Source organism: Salvelinus sp. IW2-2015, unplaced genomic scaffold (genome assembly GCF_002910315.2).
Source record: "Salvelinus sp. IW2-2015 unplaced genomic scaffold, ASM291031v2 Un_scaffold4463, whole genome shotgun sequence".
Lineage (NCBI taxonomy): Eukaryota > Metazoa > Chordata > Actinopteri > Salmoniformes > Salmonidae > Salvelinus > Salvelinus sp. IW2-2015.
This window is the reverse complement of record NW_019945733.1, coordinates 71,867-95,999: the sequence shown is the minus strand read 5'-3', so window position 1 is coordinate 95,999 and position 24,133 is coordinate 71,867. Positions and strand designations below refer to the sequence as shown.

The window sequence follows — 24,133 nt, the reverse complement described above, 5'->3', positions numbered from 1 at the left end:
GACGGCTGCAGAGGAGAGGACACGCACCACTTGGGACCCCTACTCCTCTCTACTACTACTACTGCTGCTGCTTTTGTTTCTCTCCCACGGCACCTCTAGTCCTCCCTCACGCCTCTCTCTCTCTACTCCTAACAGAACACAGACACTAGCGAGCCGAGCTAAAGCCGAGCAGCAAGAAACTGCCTGTATCGAGTTTGGGCCCGTCGAGCTAAAACCTAACCTACGCTAGTATGGATATTGCCATCCAGCACCCCTGGTTCAGACGTGCCATGGGTTCCATGTATCCCGCCCGTCTCTTTGACCAGTTTTTCGGGGAGGGCATGTTCGACTATGACCTGTTCCCCTACGCTGCCTCCACCATCAGCCCCTACTACAGACAGTCYCTGTTCCGCAACTTCCTGGACTCCACCAACTCTGGCATGTCTGAGGTAACAACTAACCTGTTCCACCTGACTGATTGATCACTGTGCTCAGCATTGGAAGTGTTCGGTCTGGTTTACCAGGCTCACCTGCTCCATCCTCTGGGGAAGAATAGGATCCACTAAGACCTATTCATTCWCCATCATTCTAAATCTGTGGTCACTTTAGTTTAGTTCAAACWACCCAAATGTATAATTTGCATGTTTTTTGTTGTCTATTTTTAATGGATAGAAAGCAGACTTGGTTGTCAGTGTTTGATGGGGAAAGATGTAATATATCATAGACAGAAGAGCCTGCATGTTGTCCTAGCTTACAGAGAGAGCGTGTGTGTCCTTGGGGGAATCGAATCATCCCCAGTTTACAATCGGCTCATTCCCTCCGCCTGTAATATTTCCATGCGTGTGCTGTGAAGTGAGAACGTGTTCTCAGTCAACAGACCTGGTAAATAAGGGTACAATAAATCAATTGAAGCCGGGTTATTAGTGCCATGATGCATTGGTTAATCCTCTACAGTTTTCATTAAAAAAGAGGATTCGCAAAATGGACTGAGATTGGACAGATTTGAATTGCACTGTAATTGCCCCTAAGGTTGTCTATGTGTGCATATCTTTCACAGAGAAACTCAATGATTTAATCTAGAGGCTACACTGAATTCGTTATAGTACAGGGAGATGTAACAGTTATAGAGAGAGAAAGCTGAGTGGGAAGACAAGGACATGACCCTGGGGAATCCCTATACCAAATCAGAGAGAAGCAGTAGCGCTAGCGCAGTCTGTTTTATTGAATGCTTGAGAGCAGTAGCGTTAGCAGGTCTGTTATTGAATGGTTATGACGAAGTAGCGTAGCCAGATCTGTTATTGAATGGCTACGCGCAGTAGGCTAGCCAGGTCTGTTATTGAATGGCTATGACATCCAGTAGCGCTAGCCAGGTCTGTTATTGAATGGCTAGTGACAAGCGTAAGCGACCCAGATCTGTATTGAATGGTATGACAGCATAGCGCTAGCAGGTTGTTTTGAATGGCTATGACAGCAGTAGCGTAGCCAGATCTGTTTTGAATGGCTATGACAGCAGTAGCGCTAACAGATCTGTTATTGAATGGCTTCGACAGCGTAGCGCTAGCAGGTCTGTTATTGAATGGCTATGACAGGTAGCGTAGCCAGAGTCTTTGTTTGAGTGGCTATGACAGCAGTAGCGCTCGCAGTCTGTTATTGAATGGCTATGACAGCAGTAGCGTAGCTGCAGGTCTGTTATTGAATGGCTATGACAGCAGGTAGCGCTAGCCAAGGTCAGTTATGTGAAGTTGGCTCGAAGGCGGTAGAACTGAGCCAGAATCTGTTATTGAATGGCTACGACATCCTGCTATCCTATACAGCTGTAGTAGATGTTGCTGATTGTCATAAGAGAGTACAGAGAACAGAGAGGTCAAATATCCCTACTACTTGAGCTGTAAACAACGATAAGAAGTGCATTTTGCAATTTGCAAGATTATTGCAAGTGCTTTGAAAATGAGCGGCAAACGGAATGCACTAATCTTGAGTGATTCTCAGCAGGGAGGAGCTCAGAGACTGCTGCAGTGTTATCCACCTAAACCAGGTCAAACAGAGTCATGCTCTGTCCTGCCCATAATATACTGACTCATTCCATTACTAGCTCAAACTGCATTTCAACTTGGGTTATATGCCAGAATATCAGAATTTCGATGTCCAAACAACATCTAGTGTTTTGGTGACGAGTGACACACATTTTGTTTTGCAGCATCTATATACACACTTTAGAAATGGATAATCTTCTTCATGACAACATATAGAACTGAACTTATATGGGGGAAAAAACTACATTTCAGAAGATGAGCATCACTGTGGTTACCAGGTTCCCGCCACCTGTGACCTTTAACCTTCAACCCCTTTCCCTCTATCTCTCCAGGTGAGGTCCGACAGGGACAAGTTCTCGGTCTTCATGGATGTGAAGCACTTCTCTCCTGATGAACTCAACGTAAAGGTGACTGATGACTACGTGGAGATCCAGGGCAAGCATGGAGAGAGACAGGTGAGGRCTCCCACCATCGGTGACCCCTGGTTGGATGGGTTAAGATTSCATCSCCATCCAAGCAGCACACACCCTAATCTCTCTGGACAGACAGGCCGAGCTAGCTCAAAACTTTYACTATGACRTGTGGTAGTACACCCACTCCTGAGTTCAAACACAAAACCTCTACTATGGCTTGGAACACCAAAGCRTGGTTTCTCACATGTGCACATATATATCAGTGGGGGCTGTTGATGGTTCATAATAATGMCTGGAACGYAYRGAATAGAATGGAATCAACACCTGGAAACCATGGAAACCATGTGTTTGATATATTTGATACCATTCCACTGATTCCACTCCAGTCATTACCACGAACCCACCCTCCCCAATTAAGGTACCACCAACCTCCTGTGACATACTGTATATACTGTACAGGTATAGTGTGAGTGCCTGCACGTCTGTCACATGGAAACACCCTATGGCAGTAATACCAGCAACAAGCGCACCAGATACTGTCATCACTGTGCTTTCCAGGTCAGTGCATTCATCCTTAGGCAGGTTGCTCATTCCAACTGCCTAGACAGAGCCACTGCTACAACAACCAGCTTTAACCAGCCACGTCCTCAAAGAGATGCTAACAAGARGTGTTATTAGATTCAACATTTTTAGTCAGAGGAGAATTTCTCAACCGAATTAATTCAAAGAATGTGTGTGTGTGTGTTGTTCACACGTGCGTTAAGTGAGTGTTTTGTTTACTCTGGAAATTGGTCGGCTTAGGCGCATTGCCCCTCATACAAATTCAATTCAACCCTTTTCAAGGCCCATGTTCAGCCAGGATGAAGTCAAACAACCAAGCAGTTACGTGTCCTCAGACGAAACTATACACACTGACACACTTTGCTGGGAAAAACATATCCAATGATAGGGATTCCTACATAAACAATGGGACACATTGTTTGGGATCATTTCATTTCCTTGGCCACACGGTGACACAGAACAAATGTGATGTATGTTAGTCATAGAGGTGAACGTGACCCACAATGATTTGAGTTTTCCTTTGTAAGATTTAAGCGTCATTAAATTAGATTACAATATGCTACTTATCTCTCTCTTCTCTCTCTCTCTTTCTTCTCTCTCTCTCTCTCGTCATTTATTTTCATTCTGGATGTTAGTGGCCTCCAGGGACAGGCTGAGTGGGGGAGCCGTTGTAACTAAGGAACGTTTTGCTTTCTCTTACGTCATTCCCAGCCGCCGCAGATGTTTTTTTCTGAGAGGGCTGAATTCATATGGTTAGGCCTACATTTGACAGACAGTGCGAAGGGATAATGATTTAAAAAGCACCACAAAAACTTTCATAATTTTCCATCTAACGTGTTGAACGTGGACACTCTATATCGTTACTCTCATCCTCATTTCTCTCTCTCTTGTCTCCAGGACGACCACGGTTACATCTCGCGTGAGTTCCACCGCCGCTACCGCCTCCCCTCCAGCGTGGACCAATCGGCTATCTCCTGCACACTGTCCACCGACGGCCTCCTGACCCTTTGTGGCCCAAAGGTCACCGGTGGCGGTGGCGACCTCGGCCGGGGCGACCGCAGCATCCCCGTCACCCGCGACGACAAGACTAACGCTGCCCCCTCCTCTTAAGAAGACGGGCGTGCTGCCGGCCGGGTTGCACCGGGGATGCAGGGGGGTGTCGAAGGGCGGGAGGSGGCATGCAGAGGGGGGCTTCTCTTCCAAATAAAGCAGCCATGTGGCTGGGGCAGGGTTGAACAACACATTCCTTTACCCCCAGAGTCTCCCCACCCCCTCGCCCCTCTCCCTTCCCCTCACCACCCTACCCCAATCCCTCTCTCCCTGACTCCACACTTAGAAGATATCAGTGTATTTCTAGTCTAATATTTTCTCCTTTTTTAGACTACGCTAGACTATTATGGCAGTATTAATATTCTGGTTCTGATTATGATTCATGACCCATGAGGATGGATAAAGAGAGGGACGGTTGGGGCTTGTGGGGACAACAACAAAACAAAAGGATTTAAGAGAGGGTCACATGACTTAACCCTGGCTTTCTACTTCCTGCGTAAACAATCGGTCACCCCAGGGGTACCGTGGGTAATATTTCACCCAGTGAGGAAGCTGCCGTCTTTCTCCTGGCTGTACTGAAGGGCTTTACTGAGCAACTCTTTCTAAGAGAAAGAAAGAGAGGGAGGAGTTACGGTTAAGTACGTACCATTGTCTGGTCCTATAGGACTGCTGTAGTACTGAAAAGGGGTTCCATCATTGGGCTTATACCACCACCTGGCTTTTTTCCATTCCTGTGTCGCGACTTTTTCCAAAAGCTTCTCTCTTGTCCTTGAGTATTTCCTGTCCTGTAGCGTTAGCCCTGTTCAGCTGATATCTGCTCACTACCTGAGAAGTAGAAACAATAAAACTGTAATATTAACCAAGAAGCAACCCCTTGTCTGTACTTTCTCTGTTTCATCYAGTATTCATTGGATGTGAACGTATCCGTTGCGCAGGTCAACCTGCAAAGCTACMGAGGAAAACTAGACCACATATTCATTGTAATAGAGGTGAGAGTGTTTGTTCTCTTAGAACTATGATTAATCTTATCCTCTTCTTAATCAGTCACCGAAATAAGTATGAAATAAGTGGCACGAAAGCAAAAGAGTAAGACAGAGAGAGAGAGACTGGGACAGAGAGAGACTGGGACAGAGAGGCTAAGACAAGAGAAGACAAAGAGAAAGACTGGGGACAGGAGAGATAGAACATAGAGAGAATCTGAAGAGAGAGGACTGGTTTTCATCAAGCTGTCCGCTCAAGAGGACGCTTCTCACTGTAACCAGTGCCTGTAATCTGGTTCAGGTTATTAATCAACCTACCAGGGTTTTACAAACACTACAGAACAGGATCATCCACATGTATTGATCACATGTTTACTAATACTGTAGAACTCTGTTCTAAAGCTGTATCCGTACCCATTGGAGCAGTGATCACAATAAAAAGTGTCTATATCCAGGAAAGCCAAAGTTCCAACAGCTGGGCCTAAAATAGTGTATAAGAGATCATACACAAGATTTTGCTGTGACTCTTATGTGGATGATAGTTAAAAATATTTGTTGTCTGATGTGATTAAGAGGAGCATCCAGACGCTGCACTTGATGAATTTATGAAATTGCGTTCTTTCAATTATAGATAAACATGCCCCTGTTAAGAGACTGACTGTTAGAACTGTTAGGCTCCATGGATTGATGAGGAATTTAAAAAGAGATTGGGCAAAAGGAGTGGCTAAAAGTCTGGCTGCACCATCGACTGGCTGGCTTACTGCAAATTGAGAAAATGATTGTGACTAAACTCAACAAAAAAAGAATAAACTGTATTATGAAGCCAATATCAATGATATAAAGAAGCTACTGAGGATGGTGACTGACTCTATAACCACTCCTATCTGTCATATCTTTTATCTGAGCATAGAAAAGTATTTGTCCTCAGGCCTGGAGGGAGCCAGTCATTCCGCTACCCAAGAATGGTAAAGCAGCCTTTACTGGTTCTAACAGCAGACCCAATCAGCTCGCTGCCAACCTAGCAAACTCTGTTGGGAAAAATGTGTTTGACAAATACAATGCTATTTCTCTGTAAACAAATTAACAAACAGTCTATCAGCATGCTTATAGAAAAGGGCACTCAACATGTACATTTTATAAGAAGATTGTGGGAGCTGTACTGTTAGATGGCATGGCAGCCTTTGATATTATTGATCATAATCTGTTTTCAACTCTGCCATATTGTGGGATTCAGGAGCTATTCTATCTAATAGAAGTCAAGGGTTTTCTTTAATGGAAGGCTTCTCTTAATGTCAAACATTGGTAAAGTGTGGTGTACCGCAGGGCAAGCTCTCTAGGCCCTCTATTCTTTTCGTATTTTTTACCAATGACCTGCACTGGCATTAAACAAAGCATGTGTGTCCATGTATGCTGTGAGCTCAAACCATATACACATCAGAAACCCACAGCTAATGAAGTCACTGAGAACCCTTAAAGAGTTGCAGTCTGTTTTGGAATGTGTGGCCACAGTAATTAACTGGTCCTGAACATCTCTAAAACTAAGAGCATTGTATTTGGTTACAAATCATCTCCTTAGAAATTTCTAGACCTCAGCTGAATCTGGTAATGAATGGTGTGGCTGTTGAACATGTTGAGGAGATTAAATTACTTGGCGTTACTTTAGATTGTAAACTGTCATGGTCAAAACATATAGATTCAATGGTTGTAAAGATGGTGAGAGGTCTGTCCGTAATAAAGAGATGCTCTGCTTTTTTGACACCACACTCCAAAAAGCAAGTTCTGCAGGCTCTAGTTTTGTCTAATCTTGATTATTGTCCAGTCGTGTGGTCCAGTGCTGCAAGGAAAGACCTAGTTAAACTGCATCTGGCCCAGAACAGAGCGACATGTCTTACTCTTCATTGTAATCAGAGGGCTGATATAAATACTATGCATGCCAGTCTCTCTTGGCTAAGATTTGAGGAGAGACTGACTGCATCACTTCTTCTTTTTAGAAGAAACATTAATGTGTTGAAAATCCCAAATTGTTTGCATCGTCAATTTACACACAGCTCTGACACACACACTTATCCCACCAGACATGCCACCAGGGGTCTTTTCACAGTCCCCAAATCCAGAACACATTCAAGAAAATGTACAATATTATATAGAACCATTATTGCATGGAACTTCCTTCCATCTCATATTGCTCAAATAAACAGCAAACCTGGTTTCAAAAAACAGATAAAGCAACACCACACGGCACAACGCCTCTCCCCTATTTGACCTAGATAGTTTGTGTGTATGTATTGATATGTAGGCTACGTGTGCCTTTAAAAAAACAATTTTATATAGTTCTGTTTGTGTCTATTAATGTTCTGTATATTGTCATGTTTCATGTTTGATGTGGACCCCAGGAAGAGTAGCTGCTGCTTTTGCAACAGCTAATGGGGATCCTAATAAAATACCTAATACCAATACCAAAAGAAAGTGACAGGAAACAGACAGGAAACACCACATATTCGTTTAACCATTAAATAACCAAATAAATGACAATAGGAAAGGGGGATACCTAGTCAGTTATACAACTGAAATGTCTCTTCCGCATTTAACCCAACCCCTCAATCAGAGAGGTGCAGGGGGGCTCCCTTAATCGACATCCACATCATCACGCCCGGGGAACAGTGCTCAGGGGCAGAATGACAAATTTTCACCTCGTCAGCTCGGGGATTCGATCCAGCAACCAAGGCAGTATGACAGATTTTTACCTCGTCAGCTCMGGGATTTGATCCAGCAACCTTTCGGTTACTGGCCCAACGCTCCTACCTACCAGGCTACCTGCATTAGYTATTTAGGTCTAGATGTTAGGCTCTGCTTCTTCAGGGGAGCTCTCTGCCAGAGCAGGGCTCAGTCCTTACAATAATAACAAACTACAGGCAGTGYGGGAGGTATAGCAATACCAACCCCCTGACTGGAACCAAAGCAGAGCCAGACAGGTGGAGGCTGGGCTGGTGGTGGTMGGCCAGCTGAAAACAGACGAGTCATACAGAGCAACAGCAATAAGCAGCAAAGACCCGTAATGGCTTTTTTCATTCCTTTGTTAAAAAATTATCTAACAACGTATGAAAAAGTATTCAACTACAAAACTCAATTTACAATGTTCGATTTACAATACAAAAAACGTATTACAGAGAGGTTTGTTGAGTCTMGTCCACTCAATAKAARAGTCATCTTGTTTGTTCAAAAGGCACAAGGCGGGTCTGAATTCAAACTGCATGAGAAAACACTTATTTTAAGTTGTCTTCCTCATGTCAACTGCACTGAATCAAAGACAGTTTATGGAAGACGACAGGGAGACAACAAATACCACTTAACCTAGTTTGTAATAGGAGAATAGGAGAATACTGGGAGTCGTGCTTCCTGGAAAGGACTAGACTGCTGTCTCCACAGTAGGTCAATTATTGGTATTTTCAGTTCACACAACAACCGACATGACAGTTTGCCCATGATCAGCATTACATTATAAAAATATTTTTTAGAGTCATTTAGCAGACACTTTTATCCAAAGTGCATTCATATTAAGATAGCAGGTGAGACAACCACATATCACAGTCGAAGTAAGTACATTTTTCCACAATATAGAGGAGTTATCAGCTAAGCCAGTGCTAGTAGGAAAAGAGAAGTGCAATGTCTTATTTAAGATACTGTTTGAAGAGGTAGAGTTTCAGTTGTTTTCGGAAGATGGGCAGGGACTCTGCTGTCCTAGCTTTAGGGGAAGCTCATTCCACCATTGGACTCACAGTCCATCCTAAGTAGGTCCCACTGATGTCATCCTTCTTTAWTAACGTCCACTGTTGCCAGAGCATCGTGGCATTGAGTCATTGGGGACATCAGTCTGAGGCCCAGTTCCACTTCTCCAGTCTCRCTCTCTGKGTCCTAATGTTAGCCTTGAGACCGTTGCTGTCCAACAGCTGCTAGGCCCGTAGTCCTGYGTGTTTCCTATGGTCCGTACCCAGGATCCATTCTCCCTACTGGGCATGGAGGCAAACGTGGCTGGCGCTGGAGCTGGGGCCGCCTGGAGGTCTGGGAGTGGGTATAGAGGCGGTGGTTGGCCCAGGGCCTTGGCTGAGGCTGGGGGTCAGAGTGGGAATCACGTCTGAGCTGAGACTGGGGTCTGGGTAGTTGTGGGGTGGGGGTGCAGTATCTGGACTGGGTCTGGGTGGTTGTGGGGTGCAGTAGCTGAGACTGGGTTCTGGGTGGGGTGGGGTGCAGTAGCTGAGATGGGGGTCTGGTGGTTGTGGGGGTGCAGTAGCTGAGACTGGGGGTCTGGGTGGGGTGCAGTAGTTGAAACTGGGGTCTGGGTGGGGTGTAGTAGCTTAGGCTGAGACTGGGGTTTCGGGTGGGGAACTGGGGCTGAACAGGGAAGTGAGGAGCGTCAGAGAAGGGCGGGGTGGTCTCAACCCGAGGAGAGCTGATATGGAGATGGGTCTCCAAGAGGTGGCCAGCCGCGCACCATAGCTGAAGAAGAGAAGGAGGAAGAGGAGAGGAAGGGATAAGTCTAGCGGTTGCTCTGAGCATAGAGATAGGTAGGATTGGTGGTGTGGTGTGTCTTTTGGTGTAGCTGTGAGTGTAGCTGTGAGTGTAGTGTGAGTGTGGTTGTAGTTGTGGGTGTAGTTGTGGGTGTCGTTGTGGCTGTGGGTGTAGCTGTGGTTGTATTGTATTGTGGCTGTAGTTGTGGTTGTGGTGTAGTTGTGGTGTAGCTGTGGGTGTAGTTGTGGATGTGGTGTAGTTGTGGTTGTGGTAGTAGTTGTGGATGTGGGTGTAGTTGTGGCTAGTGGTGTAGTTTGTGGTTGTAGTGGTGGGTGGTAGTGTGTGTGGGTGTGTTGGGGTGTAGTTGTAGGTGTGGGTGTAGTTGTGGGTGTGGTGAGTGGTTCTGTTGAAGGGAGGTGGTGAGGAAGTCTGTGACAGTGTGTGTGTGGAGAACAGAGCCAATGGGAGGACGAGGAGGAGCGGGAACGTTAGGAGGGGGGAGGAGACAGGAAGAGGTTGGTGGCGGGAGGAAGACGTGGGGTGGCGGGAGGAAGAGGTGGTGGTCGGGGATGGATTGGCACATGGAATCTGGATCATCTGGGGAAGACACGCAGAAAAGTCAGTAGAACAACAGGTGTTATATTTTAAATACTTGGGCGCACTTCATTTGTTTGCTCAATAAACGGAACAATGGAACAGTGGAACAATAGAAACGTTGCAGGTGCACGTCCAACACAATCAGGCAAATGCTTAAAAGCTTTTGACAAATGGTTATTTAATCCAATCAAAAATGGCTTGATAATAATTTGAGTCACAATGATAAGAAACAAAAGGGTCTGCCTCACTTCTGCTGCTGGAAGCCCTCCTCTGACAGTGGTGTGGTGGGGACACAGTGGGACAGGTCTCGCCCCCCCCAGGCAGGGGGGCAGGGTGCAGGGCCAGAGGCTGGGGGGGACCACCCYTGCCGGACCCRGGGGCTCTTCATCTTGTTCAGTCCCAGCAGGCCCTTGGCGCTGGCCTCCCTCCTCAACTGCTGGCGGAACACCCTCAGACCTGGAACAGAGGTCAAAGATCACGACATCATAAACCTTCATGAAAGCCACCAAGAATAGATCTATAACTAAATTGTTACTAACGGTTACAGAATTATGTTTATTTTAGAGAGCAGTTTGTGTGTGCAGACTGACAGGTATCTTAATATCTTGTGGAGTTCCTCAAGGATCCATTCTAGGACCTTTGTCGTTTCTGATCTACATCWAAGATGATTAAAACTCAAGAGATGTCTCCAATGTGTAAGACAGGAGCCAATTACAGTATACATAAGAAGGTTTTCTTCTTTCCATCTGTCATACTGGTCTGTGCTTAAGTTTTGAAGTGGTCGTCCATACCTTGTGTTAGAGCGCCGGTGTCCATGTCGGAGGCTCGGCGGCCCTCCTGGAAGCTGGGTACGGGGAGGCTGTCCTGGGGAGGGGGCTGCAGGGTGGACGACAGGGCCAGATGACCGGTAGTGACCAATAACTGATAGGGGCTGTCAACAGTGCTGGGCACGGTAGAGGACAGGGCCAGGGGGGACTCTGTGGGGCTATCAGTCCCAGGGCCAACCACAGTAGTTACAAGTAACATATAGGGGTCCTCAATAGGGCTGGACAGGCTGGGACTGGCAGAGAAGGAAGAGGAGGAAGAGGAGAAACTATCTGAGGAAGCTTGGTCGGATGAGTTTACCACAACACCTGTAGATGAGGAGAGAGTAGAGAACTTTAGCCCTGTAACCTTGTGACAATGTGAAAGGGCTATTATATGGTGTGAATTAGTGCTGTATGTGTTAGTGGGCACTGTTCTTATAGTGTGTGATGTATAATGTTGTCCATATATGTGTGTGTATAGTATGTGTGTTAAGTTGGAGTATAGTGGTTGTAATGATAATTGTTATGTGTGTACTATTAGTGGTGTCTATAAGTGGTTTGTGTTTTATGGTGTTGTTATGTTATGTTTAATGATGTGTTTTATATGATATGTGATATGTGGTGTTTCTATATTGGTGTATTAGTGTGTGGTATATGTCGATATAGTGTTGTGTGTATAGTGGTGTGTGTGTATAGTGATGGGTATAGGATGTGTGTAATATGTGTGTCAATAGTGGTGGTATATAGTGGTGGTGTGTATAGTGGTGTGATTATAGTGTGTGTGTATATGAGTGTATATATGTGGTATAGTGGTATGTGTATAATGTTTTTGGTTGTAGTTGTTGTATGTATAGTGTATATATGGTATGTTAGGTTGTCATAGTGGGTGTTTTATATTGTGTGTCTATAGTGCTGTGTTGTGTGTGGTCTATAGAGTGTTTATAGTGTGTTGTATAGTGGTGTCATATTGTGTATAGTGTATGTGCTATAGGTGTGTATAGTGTGTGTGTATAGTGGTGTGTTATATGATGTGTGTATATGTGTGGTAATGTGTGTATAGTGGTGTTGTATAGGTGTGTATATGATGGTGTATAGTGTGTGTGTATAGTGATGTGTGTATAGTGGTTGTTTATAGTGTGTGTATTGTGGTGTGTATATGTGTGTGTAGAGTGTGTGTGTGTATAGTGGTGTGTGTATAGTGGTGTTTGTGTATATGTTGTGTATAGTGATGTGTGTTATAGATGTGTGTATAGTGGTGTGTGTAATGGTGTGTTATGTATAGTGGTGTGTGTGTATATGGTGTGTGTGTTATAGTGGTGTGTGGTATAAGTGTGTGTGGTATATGGTGATTGTATGGTGTGTGTTATAGTGGTGTGTATATGTGGTTTATGGTGTGTGTAGTGGTATGTGTATAGTGATGTGTGTATAGTGAGTGTGTTATAGTGGTGTGTGTATAGTGGTGTGTCTATAGTGGTGTGTATAGTGGTGTGTTATAGTTATGTGTTATAGTGGTGTATAGTGGTGTTGTATAGTGGTAGTGTATAGTGGTGTGTGTATAGTGTGTGTATAGTGTGTGTTATATGTGTGTGTATAGTGTAGTGTATAGTGGTGTGTTATAGTGATGTGTGTATAGTGTGTGTTATAGTGGTTGTCTATAGTGTGTGTATAGTGTGGTGTATAGTATGTGTTATAGTTGTGTGTATAGGATGTGTGTATATGGTGTGTGTATAGTATGTGGTATATATGTGGTTATAGTGTGTGGCTATATGTGGTGTGTCTATAGTGTGTGTATAGTGGTGTGTTGTATAGTGTGTGTACCTCATGCAAAGTTTGTACGTAAATAACATATTTCAGATTTGTTGCGCTTGCATGTGTGGTCTCAGTACTCACAAGATGCGCTGCACTGCTGGAGGCTGGCAGAGACCTCGGCCAGAGTGTTCTTGGAGGTCTAAGAGAAGTGTGCTGCCCCTCCCTCCTCGTTGAGCTCCTCTTCCTGTGGCTTCCTCCCCCTGGTTTCCATGGTGATCCTATCACTAATGCAGTTGTACAGAGTCTGTTCAGGTTGGGTCACCTTTTCGTGCTGTGGCAGTCTGGGGACGCGAGCCTTTTCACCTTCTCCAGATGAGACGTAGATAGCAGAAAGTGTGTTAGCTGCGCTCTGAACAGAGAGATAGAGAGATAGAGAGTAGAGGGAGAGAGAGAGAGAAGAGAGAGAGAAGAGAAGAGAGAGAAGAGAGAGAGAGAGAGAGGAAGAAGAGACGAGGAAGAGAGGAGCAGAGAGAGACGAGAAGAGAAGAGAGAGAGAGAGAAAGACCGAGGAGAAAAGAGAAGAAGAGAAGAGAGAGAGAGGAAAGAGGGAAGAGAGAGGGAGAGCGAGAAAGAGGTAGAGAGAGAGTAGAGAGAGAGATAAAGAGAAGAGAGAAGAAAAGAGAGAGGGAGAGAAGGAGAGCGGAAGAGAGGGAGAAGAGGAGAGCGCAGAAAGAGGAGAGAGAGAGACAGAGAGAGAGGGAGAGCAGAGAGCTATTGAAATACATACAGTAGGAAATGTACTACACAATATGGAGTTACACATAGACTCACACTGTTTCTTAGTATTTCTCCGACTCACCTCAATGGTCCTCTGCCGATCGATGCCCAGTCTGCATGAGGCCAAGACCGGCTCGCTAATCCCCCAGACAGGCTCTGCCATTCAGTGCAGGGTCGCTGGGCGTCTCTGGGGCGCCGTCCGGGGTCCGACTTCATCCACCGGCTTCTTGATCCGCGGCCACCTATCCTTTGCGTTCAATTACTAACATCCTCCGCACCAGGTTCTCACAGTCTGATGGTAAGGAGGGAATAAGACAAAATGAAGAGGTTTCAGAACCGGCTGTATCACCCTGTAGTTTGAATTGTTTTAGTTTCTAGACTTAAGAAAAGACAATTTTTTTTTCGTGGTGACAACAGCAGCGTGTGTTGATGTAATACAACATGGATTTATAACATCTATAATCATATCTAACGTTGTCTGGAATGGCACCCTATTATCAAAGTCTGGAATGCCAGAGACCTCACAATGCAATATTATCACCATACATATGTATTGAGAACTATGTTCAACATATTCCTCACTATATGTCTGCTGCAAGAGACAAAGAGTTTTTATCAGTCATGGAAATAAAAGAGCTTGAAAACATGTTGGCTCACTATTTAAAAAGAAGATGAGAATAAGCTATAGAATGGAAAAATACCAGCGTTTTCGCACAGGAACAGTCAACTAGCACAAGCTAACGCTACCTAGCAACAACAAACAAAATATATACAGTACTAGTCAAAAGGTTGGACACACCTACTCATTCAAGGGTTTTTCCTTATTTTTTACTATTTTCTACATTGTAGAATAGTGAAGACATCAAAACTATGAAATAACACATGGACTTGGTATTTTACCAAATAGGGCTATCTTCTGTATAACACCCCTACCTTGTCACAACACAACTGATTGGCTCAAACGCATTAAGGAAAGAAATTTCACAAATTAACTTTTAACAAGGCACACCTGTTAATTGAAATGCATTCCAGGTAACTACCTCATGAAGCTGGTTGAGAGAATGCCAGGAGTGTGCAAAGCTGTCATCAAGGCAAAGGGTGGCTACTTTTAAGAATTTAAAATCTAAAATATATTTTAATTTGGTTAACACTTTTTTGGTTACTACATGATTCCATATGTGTTATTTCATAGTTGTGATATCTTCACTATTATTCTACAGTGTAGAACATAGTCAAAGAATAAAGAAAAACCCTTGAATGAGTAGGTGTGTCCAAACGTTTGACTGGTACTGTATATATATATWTTTTTATCGATACTTGGAGTAGCACACAAAATAGGGAATAGTGTGTGGTTTCAGCCTTGGTGCTGTGAGTATCTGTCATGTGTCCTGCAGGACCGTACCTTGGGACATGTAGAAGGGGATTCTGAAGCGGCCCTCCCGGACCCTCTGCCTGAGCGCGGGGAGGGAGGGGCCGTCAAAGGGCAGGACGCCACACACCAACACGTACAGCACCACGCCCAGACTCTGAACACCAAAGGGGGTGAGTGAGATGAGCACCACAGTCCTGCCACTTCCTACTGCTATTAGTACTATTGTCACTACCAGATAAAGATATAGAAGTCCTGATGAATCATCTCTCCACCACAATAACTACCTATAAGGTTATTACAGTACAAGAGGGATTCTGAGATCTGAAAACATACAACCTTCATCTGCACTTTCATTCCCATGACATTATAGAGAAATAATCAACCCAAAGCAAGAGAATAGGAGAGAAACCATCCTTTCCTGGTCCCTTACCCAGATGTCTAGAGGAGGCCCCTCGTACTCAATCCCCTCAAACACCTCTGGAGCGGCGTAGGGAGGGGACCCACACCAGGTGGACAGAAATTGTCCTTCACTGAAAAAGTTCCCAAAACCAAAGTCTACAGGGAGGGAGAGGAAAAAGTCCATTAATATCAGAGGATACTATCCCTAAAGCCAGGGCTGTTCAATTCCGGTCCTGGAAAGCCAAAATACTTCTGTTTTTCATCCTCTCCTTCTAATCAGGGACTGATTCAGACCTGGGACACCAGGTGAGTGCAATTAACTACCAGGTAGAAACAAAAAACAGAGATGTTTTGGCCCACTAGGACCGGAATTGAAAAGCCCTGCCTTAAGCCCTCGTGAATCCTCTGGAACATTCTCATTCATATCATAGGACACATATGCACATGACAAGGGACACCATAGCAACCATACTGTAGGTGAATAATTGTTTACATTTTTTAAACCACCACCTTCAATAGAATCTAATAAAATATTATATAATATACAGTGCATTCGGAAAGTATTCAGACCCCTTGACTTTTTCCACATTTTGTTACGTTACATACAGCCTTATTCTAAAATTGATCAAATCTATATTTTTCCCTCATCAATCTACACACAATACCCCATAATGACAAAGTGAAAACATGTTTTTAGAAATATTTGCAAATTTATTACAAATAAACAACAGATATACCTTATTTACATTTTGGATTGATGAGGGAAAAAAACTATTTTATTAATTTTAGAATAAGGCTATAATGTAACAAAATTTGGAAAAAGTCTAGGGGTCTGAATACTTTCTGAATGCACTGTAGCTTAATTACTAACTAAAGCAATTCTATTTGTCCTGTTTTTTAAACATCCATCTTTCTGTSATTCAAGGCTGATTGATTTCCGAGCCTCTCCTTTCTGCCTGTACCTGCTACTTTGATGTCCATGTTGGAGTCCAGCAGAAGGTTCTCAGCCTTCAGGTCTCTGTGGACGATGTGGTTGCTGTGGCAGTAGTCCACCGCTGACAGGATCTGACAGAACTTCCTGCGAGCCTCACTCTCACTCAGCCGCCCCAACGATAACAGGTAGTCTACAGAAAGAGGGTGGGATGTAGGGAGAGGGGATAGAGGGTGGGATGATGGATAGATGGGTGGGAGGAGGGGATAGAGGGTGGTTGAGAGAGATGAGAGGAGAGGATGAGGGATAGAGGGGGAGGAGGGGAGAGAGAGGGGATAGAGGTGGGAGGAGGGATGAGGAGGGAGTAGAGAGTTGGATGTAGGAGAGGAGGGTTGAGGAGTGGGAAGGTAGGGGGAGGAGGTGGAGATAGAGGAGGGGACAGAGGGTGGGAGGATGGGATAGAGTGGATGGGAGGAGGGGATAGAGAGGTGTAGGATGGCGAGAGAGGGGATAGAGGGTTGGGAGGGGAGAGGAGGGGATAGAGGGTGGTGAGAGGAGGGGATAATAGGTGTGGAAGGATGGAGAGGAGGGGATAGAGGTGGAGGATGGGAGAGGAGTGGATAGAGGGGTGGGAGGAGGGGAGGAGGGGATAGAGGGTGGAAGGATGGGAGAGGAGGGGATAGAGGGTGGGAGGGGAGGGAGGGGATAGAGGGTGGGAGAGGAGGGGATATAGGGTGGAAGGATGGGAGAGGAGGGTGATAGAGGGTGGAAGGACTGGGAGAGGAGGGGATAGAGGGGGTGGGGAAGGGAAGGAGGGATAGAGCTGGGGAGAGGAGGGGATATAGGGTGGAAGGATGGGAGAGGAGGGGATAGAGGGTGGAGGATGGGAGAGGACGTGGATAGAGGATGGGAGGAGGGAGAGGAGTGGAAGAGGTGGGAGTATGGAGAGGAGGGATAGAGGGTGGGAGGAGGGGAGAGGAGGGATAGAGGTGGAAGGATGGGAGAGGAAGGGGATAGAGGTGGGAGGAGGGGAGGGAGGGGATAGAGGGTGGAAGGATGGGAGAGGAGGGGATAGAGGGTGGGATGTAGGGAGAGGGAATAGAGGGTGGGATGTAGGGAGAGGAGGGGATAGAGAGTTGGATGTAGGGAGAGGAGGGGATAGAGGGTGGAAGGATGGGAGAGGAGGGGATAGAGGGTGAATAATGAGGAATGTAATTGATTGGTTGGTTCAGATTGTTTGATTCAATCATTGTAAATAATTAGTGATCAAGTACACATGTGCACACACACAAACACACTGTTCTAAGAGATTGCACCAAGCAAGATGGACACCCCTAGAGCGATACCCTCCCACTTACCAAACATCTCTCCGTTCCTGGCATACTCCATCACCATGTACAACATGTCCTTAGTTTCCATGACCTGCAACACACAAGAGAGGCACACTTTCTGATAAATACAACTTAAATATACATTTCCCATGTCATTATCACATGTAAGCCTGTGGAAGAGCGTACTGAAAGTGTAATGCGAGAATATGACAGGAGGAACCATATTTGAATCCTTAAAAACCATTACAAAAAACAAATYAAAGATTCTGTTTTAAGAAACATTTGCTTTGAGACCATATTGAAACTAGGGGAGGGTTGACGGGGTCGTCATTTTCCATTCTGAAATCCCCATGTGACTCATAGAGCTGGGGGTGGCTGGGCTGAGGGCTGGGAAACATACACTTAACCCCTATTACAAGTTAAACAACCTGACCTTTCAAAATTCTCCATGTAGAGAATGAGAGAGAGGGGGCAGAGAGAGAGTGAGAGCTAGTTCCACAACTCTTTCCTCTACCTGATAGAGCTTGATAATGTGCGGATGGTTGAGATGAGCTTGATAATGTGCGGATGGTTGAGATGAGCTTGATAATGTGAGGATGGTTGAGGAGCTACCTGATAGAGCTTCATAATGTGAGGATAGTTGAGAAGCTACCTGATAGAGCTTCATAATGTGAGGATAGTTGAGAAGCTACCTGATAGAGCTTGATAATGTGAGGATAGTTGAGAAGCTACCTGATAGAGCTTCATAATGTGAGGATAGTTGAGAAGCTACCTGATAGAGCTTGATAATGTGCGGATGGTTGAGAAGCTACCTGATAGAGCTTGATAATGTGAGGATGGTTGAGAAGCTACCNAGTTGAGAAGCTACCTGATAGAGCTTGATAATGTGAGGATGATTGAGGAGCTACCTGATAGAGCTTGATAATGTGCGGATGGTTGAGGAGCTTCATCACCTCGACCTCTCTGTAGATCTTCTTCAGGTCAGAGGGCTCCAGTCTCTTCTTATCAATGATTTTAATGGCCACCTGTGTGTACAGAAAGCAGATAGGTAATTTCAAAATGGCACCCTAACCCCTATATAGTGCACTACTTTTGACCAAAGCCCTGCACTCTATTCAAAAGTAGTGCACTGTGAATATACTGGGAATATGGTGCCACTTCAGACTCTGCCAAGGTCCCATTTCAGCCTGGTCAGATATACTAGACGTAACATAGTAAACGTAAATCTGGGGACACTCAAATTGGTATGATATGATACTTTGGGATTTTGTCAAAGAGGCCCTTTATCCACTTCCCCAGAGTCAGATGAACTTGTGGATTCCATTTGTATGTCTCTGTGTCCAGTATGAAGTAAGTAAGAGGTAATTTTGAGAGCCAATGCTAACTAGCATTAACACAATGACTGGAAGTCTATGGGTATTTGCTGTTAGAAGATACCCATAGACTTCCAGTCATTGTGCTAACGCTAGCACTAGTTAGYAGCTTCCTTCAAAATGCACGCAGAGACATAAAAATGGTATCCAGAGTTCATCTGACTCTAGGTAAGTAGATATCCAGAAGTATCCATTTAACACTTTAGCCTAACTCCTAGCCTTAACCCCAACCCCTAGCCAACAAATTGGGATTCATAGCATTTCATACATTTAGCAAATTCGTAATATATTGTATGTTTTGCAAATTTGTAACCTATCATACAAATTGTAATTCCCAACATATCATACGATATGGATGATGGACATCCACAAATTAATACATTCCTTACGAAAAGTAATATATCATACTGTCTGGGATTTATGTACAGAATAATACGAAATGCTTTGAAACCATGTTACCCATTCTGTCACTTGTTAGCTCAGCAGCAGCTGGCTGTAAGTCCGAACAGTATGAAATCACTCCATGTTAACAAACTGTATAAGGACCAAAAATGAATGTAGAGGTGGAGTTGAATATTGGAGATTTTATGGTGTAGGGAAGAAATGTTTCATATGCATTATGCATGCGTAATTACGCACCTGGGTTTTTGTGACTTTGTGACAAGCCAGTTTAACTACAGCGAAGTTTCCCTTCCCCAGCGTCCTGATGATCTCGTAGAAACCGACCTGAACCGGCCCCCCGGGGCATGGYTGGCTCAGGGGAGAGCCATCGGATAAAACCACCATGGTGCAGAGGCACCCAGTGACTGGATAAACCTATTGTCCATTTCCCAGGATTAGAGTACCGTTATTAGGCCACTCCCGTAAACACAATTGAGAGAACATATTTTGTCAATATATAGGCTGCATAGAAAATAAAAAATATACAATTGTGATATTAAATCTAGTAGGCYAAGGCTATAAATCTCAACACCTTTCAAAAAGTGTAATTCCATTTAACTATTTATTTATAGGAAAGACTATAGCTTACTTAAAAGCGTAAGAGTTGAACAATCAGATATCCTTTAGCCAACAAGTGTCATTGAAATAAAAACAGACCATAGCCTATTATTCATTTGCAAAACAAAATCATGTAATTTACCTTCACAGAAAATCTACAGTTCAATACATCCACCTATGTTGTTTGAATCCTCGACCGTTGTAGAACAGTGCGCGCACCCAGGCTACTTTCCTAAGAACTGCGCACAGACGATTTGTTCCTCATATTTTGTTAACGGGGGATAAATCTGGTATGCAATAATCCACACAACCTCTGTAACTCAAACTCGCCTGTAAATCTTCTCCTGCCATAATGAACTAAAACACACTTAATTAACGTCAAGCTTGCGTCAGAGTTGCCGAGCAACTGTCCCGCGCGCTTCTCGTGGAGCGGGAAAGCTAGCTGGACACGGTGACGCCAAAGTGGTCTTCACGAGGTTTGCACAATGAATAGGCTGTAGCAGCCGCTCAGAGTACAGTAACGCTAAACAATAACATTGAGCAGCAACGTATCTTTATTGAATTAGACCATCAACGCTTCTAGTAGACTAGAGGCTCACTAGTCTCCTCCCTATAAGCAGTTTAACGGACAGGCATACAGTTAAGTGGGTCATGATGACCAATGTGGTGATGACTCATGAGCCAAGGCTAACATTGTTCAACTCAATTTGCGACACTCAGCAGCATGATATTTTGTTGGATTCTAGCCACCATTTAGTTGCTATGTCAATGTTGCATTGAGCTTGTATGATGCACCACACTTTGTATTGTCCATTTGCATTGGAATTCTACTGTATATATGACACAAAGGAAATACACACATTCAATACACTGTAATACAATATAATGGAATACAATACAAAGTAAACGCACACATTCACACACAGTACCCTGTGACATGTATAGCCTACTGTCTGGCCATGTAATGTAAATTGTGTCCTATGTCCCACTATTCAATAGGATGATGGCTGTTAGGATGAAGCTTGCCCTGCTTCTGTTGTTACTAAAGCCAGGGACCTTGTAACCTTGTAGTTGTTTTGTTGATGCTGAACCCCAGGACCTTAGAGCCTTGTAGTTATTTTGTTGATGCTGAACCCCGGGACCTTGTAGTTTGTAGTCGTTTTGTTGTTACTGAACCACGAACCATTTAGCCTTCGAGTTGTTTTGTTGTTACTGAACCCCGGGACCTTAGAGCCTTGTAGTTGTTTTGTTGTTACTGAACCCCGGGACCTTAGAGCCTTGAAGTTGTTTTGTTGTTACTGAACCCCGGGACCTTAGAGCCTTGGAGTTGTTTTGTTGTTACTGAACCCCGGGACCTTGGAGCCTTGTAGTTGTTTTGTTGTTACTGAACCCCGGGACCCTTAGAGCTTGTAGTTGTTTTTTTGTTACTGAACCCCGGGACCTTGGAGCTTGTAGTTGTTTTGTTGTTACTGAACCCCGGGACCTTAGAGCCTTGTAGTCGTTTGTTGTTGTTACTGAACCCCGGGACCTTGGAGCCTTGTAGTTGTTTTGTGTTACTGACCCCGGGACCTTGGAGCCTTGTAGTTGTTTTGTTGTTTACTGAACCCCGGGACCTTAGAGCCTTGTAGTCATTTTGTTGTTACTGAACCCGGGGACCTTAGAGCCTTGGAGTTTTTTGTTGATGCTGAGAAGTAGGAAGTTGTTTAAGATGGAGAATAACACTGGGAGAGGACTGTCCTTGGGGAGCACCATTACATATACACAATGAGAGAACTGTCCCTTTGGGAGCACCGTTAGATATACACAATGAGAGGGATTTGGAGTTGTTGATTTTTTTTCTCTTTTTCTTTAAATTTTATCCCCTTTTCTCCCCAATTTTCGTGGTATCCAATCGCTAGTAATTACTATCTTGTCTCATCGCTACAACTCCCGTACGGGCTCGGAGAGACGAAGGTCGAAAGCCATGCGTCCTCCGAAGCAACAAGCACAACCCAACCAAGCCGCACTGCTTCTTAACACAGCGCGCCTCCAACCCGGAAGCCAGCCGCACCAATGTGTCGGAGGAAACACCGTGCACCCGCCCCCCTCGGTTAGCGCGCACTGCGCCCGGCCCGCCACAGGAGTCGCTGGAGCGCGATGAGACAAGGATATCCCTACCGGCCAAACCCTCCCTAACCCGGACGACGCTAAGCCAATTGTGCGTCGCCCCACGGACCTCCCGGTTGCGGCCGGCTGCGACAGAGCCTGGGCGCGAACCCAGAGACTCTGGGTTCTAGACCACTGCGCCACCCGGGAGGCCCTAGAGTTGTTGATTTTGACATGGAACTTTATTGTAGGTCTACTGTAATTTTGATGTGTGATCATTCTGAAAGTACTTCACAATACACTAAGGATAGTCGGCACAGAGTAAAAGTTCAATGTTTCTTGTCTCCTTTCCTTTCCTCAAAATACAGGAAATCAATCAGGAAGCAGGCTCCCAGCAGCACAGCCTTCATCTTCACATCCAGGTCCATTGGGAACACGATTCCAAAATGATCTGCGTCCGTGTAGGCTTCGCGCAGGAAGCCGGACCACTGCTTACTGATGTGTCCTATCAACATTGAGTCATCCAGAGTCTTCACCTCAAATGTGACGTCTCTGCAACAACTACAGAAAAACAGCGGCCCTTTGATCCTCAGCTGAGGCTGTCTCCTCTCGTTCAGCACAGTGAGTTTGGGCAGGAACGGGTGACACTCCTGCACCACATAGCCTATTGGAATACCGGGGGGACTCTGTACCTCCAGGTCTTGCAGGCAGCAGGGGAAGCAGCAGTAGCTGCACGCAAGAGGGCGCATCAGGGTCAACACCTCCTGCCCCAGGTTGTCCTGGATGTGAAAGGTGAAAGGTCGGCTGGGGCCAAAGCACTGTAGGGTGCAGCAGTTGTTCTCCTCTTCCGCCAGAAACACTTGTTGCCCGATACTGTTCTTCACAATGTAGGAATTTCTAACCTCCCAACCCAGCAGTTCGGCCAGATGAAAAGTCTGATGGGCGAGAAGCTGGTCGACATGAATCAGATATTCCAGTCCTGGGGGGCAGCCGGTGGGTCGGAGATCAGGCGGTGGGGCAGGCATCCTCGCAGGGACCGGAGGGGGCACGTAGCCTGGGGGTACTGGCGGGATTCCGGGGTTCGTGGGCGCGGGGTAGACAGCATTAGGGTGTCCGAAAGGGGCAGGCATCATCGGAGGAGCGGAAGGGGTCATGTATCCAGGGGGTGGGAATCCAGGGTTTATGGGAGCTGGGTAGACAACATTGTGTGGTCCGAGAGAGGCAGGCATCATCGTATGAACCGGTGGGGCTGAAGGTGTCAGGTTGCTTGGGGGTGGTGGCACCACGGTGGGCGCTGGGTACACAGCATTGTGACCAGGCGGCACCTCTTTGGAGTAAGCTGGGGCCGGGGGTAACCGTCCTGAGTCGGTGTCGCCATGTCCTTTGGAGGCCATTGAAACGATGCACTGCCACGTTCTACAAGATCAAACAAGACACCAAAAATGTTCTTCCTTATTTTTTAACTACAAAACCAAGTTACACCTTTATAGCTTCACACGCTCTGACACATACATGTTCTACAAGTTAGCAAGGTATTGGAAACACATCTCTTCTGAGTGTAAGCAAGTTCCTGTTGGTTCTTGAGAGGATTTGCAAATGACTATTATTAGCAGAGATCCTCAGCGGACACAGTCCAGCCCAGTCTTTTAGCCCTCTCATCTTGAGTGTACAGTAACACTTCAGAGATCCTCAGCGGAGGACACAGTCCAGCCCAGTCTTTTAGCCCTCTCATCTTGAGTGTACAGTAACACTTCAGAGATCCTCAGCGGACACAGTCCAGACCAGTCTTTTAGCCCTCTCATCTTGAGTGTACAGTAACACTTCAGAGATCCAACCATGTTGGGAATGGAGGTCGGTCAGAATATGGAAATGTTTTGTAACTTTGAAATGGACTGTAACTCAACAGACTGAGGCTTGACTGTATATGTACACAGAGACTTACTTGCTTCAAAACCCTACAGCCTGTTGTACACGTGCCGGGTCAGCTTACTCAGTGTCATCCCCCTCAGACACTGAAAGGCTTATCCACTTTAGGTGGCTCCTAATGATCAGGCCAATCTCTACGTCATAATCTGTTTATCTGGGAGTCGGAGGCTCAGTTGGTAGAGCATGGAGCTTGCAACGCCAGGGTTGTGGGTTCGATTCCCACGGGGGGACCAGTATGAAAATGTATGAAAATGTATGCCTGTACT

The 24,133-nt window shown here is 45.3% G+C and overlaps 2 protein-coding genes and 1 pseudogene across 2 annotated transcripts; 1 reads left to right on the top strand and 2 right to left on the bottom strand.

Moving 5' to 3' along the window:
* Nucleotides 1–15: 15 nt before the first annotated feature.
* On the top strand, nucleotides 16–4,266 carry cryaa (crystallin, alpha A). Its single transcript, XM_024143856.2, has 3 exons — nucleotides 16–428; nucleotides 2,345–2,467; nucleotides 3,884–4,266. Exons 1-3 carry the CDS (start codon nucleotides 231–233, stop codon nucleotides 4,094–4,096), a joined length of 534 nt encoding a protein of 177 aa, XP_023999624.1. The 5' UTR covers nucleotides 16–230; the 3' UTR covers nucleotides 4,097–4,266.
* Nucleotides 4,267–7,502: 3,236 nt separating this feature from the next.
* LOC112077338 (serine/threonine-protein kinase SIK1-like) lies at nucleotides 7,503–20,353 on the bottom strand. Its single transcript, XM_070441646.1, has 15 exons — nucleotides 19,999–20,353; nucleotides 19,497–19,673; nucleotides 18,393–18,509; nucleotides 17,512–17,575; nucleotides 16,185–16,346; nucleotides 15,254–15,378; nucleotides 14,854–14,977; nucleotides 13,705–13,743; nucleotides 12,997–13,037; nucleotides 12,816–12,873; nucleotides 10,911–11,252; nucleotides 10,368–10,575; nucleotides 10,237–10,271; nucleotides 9,825–10,119; nucleotides 7,503–9,718 (listed from the first exon to the last, which is right to left on the bottom strand). Exons 2-15 carry the CDS (start codon nucleotides 19,641–19,643, stop codon nucleotides 8,992–8,994), a joined length of 2,484 nt encoding a protein of 827 aa, XP_070297747.1. The 5' UTR covers nucleotides 19,644–19,673; nucleotides 19,999–20,353; the 3' UTR covers nucleotides 7,503–8,991.
* A 1,917-nt stretch (nucleotides 20,354–22,270) lies between these two features.
* LOC112077337 (phospholipid scramblase 2 pseudogene) lies at nucleotides 22,271–23,335 on the bottom strand (annotated as a pseudogene).
* Nucleotides 23,336–24,133: the final 798 nt, after the last annotated feature.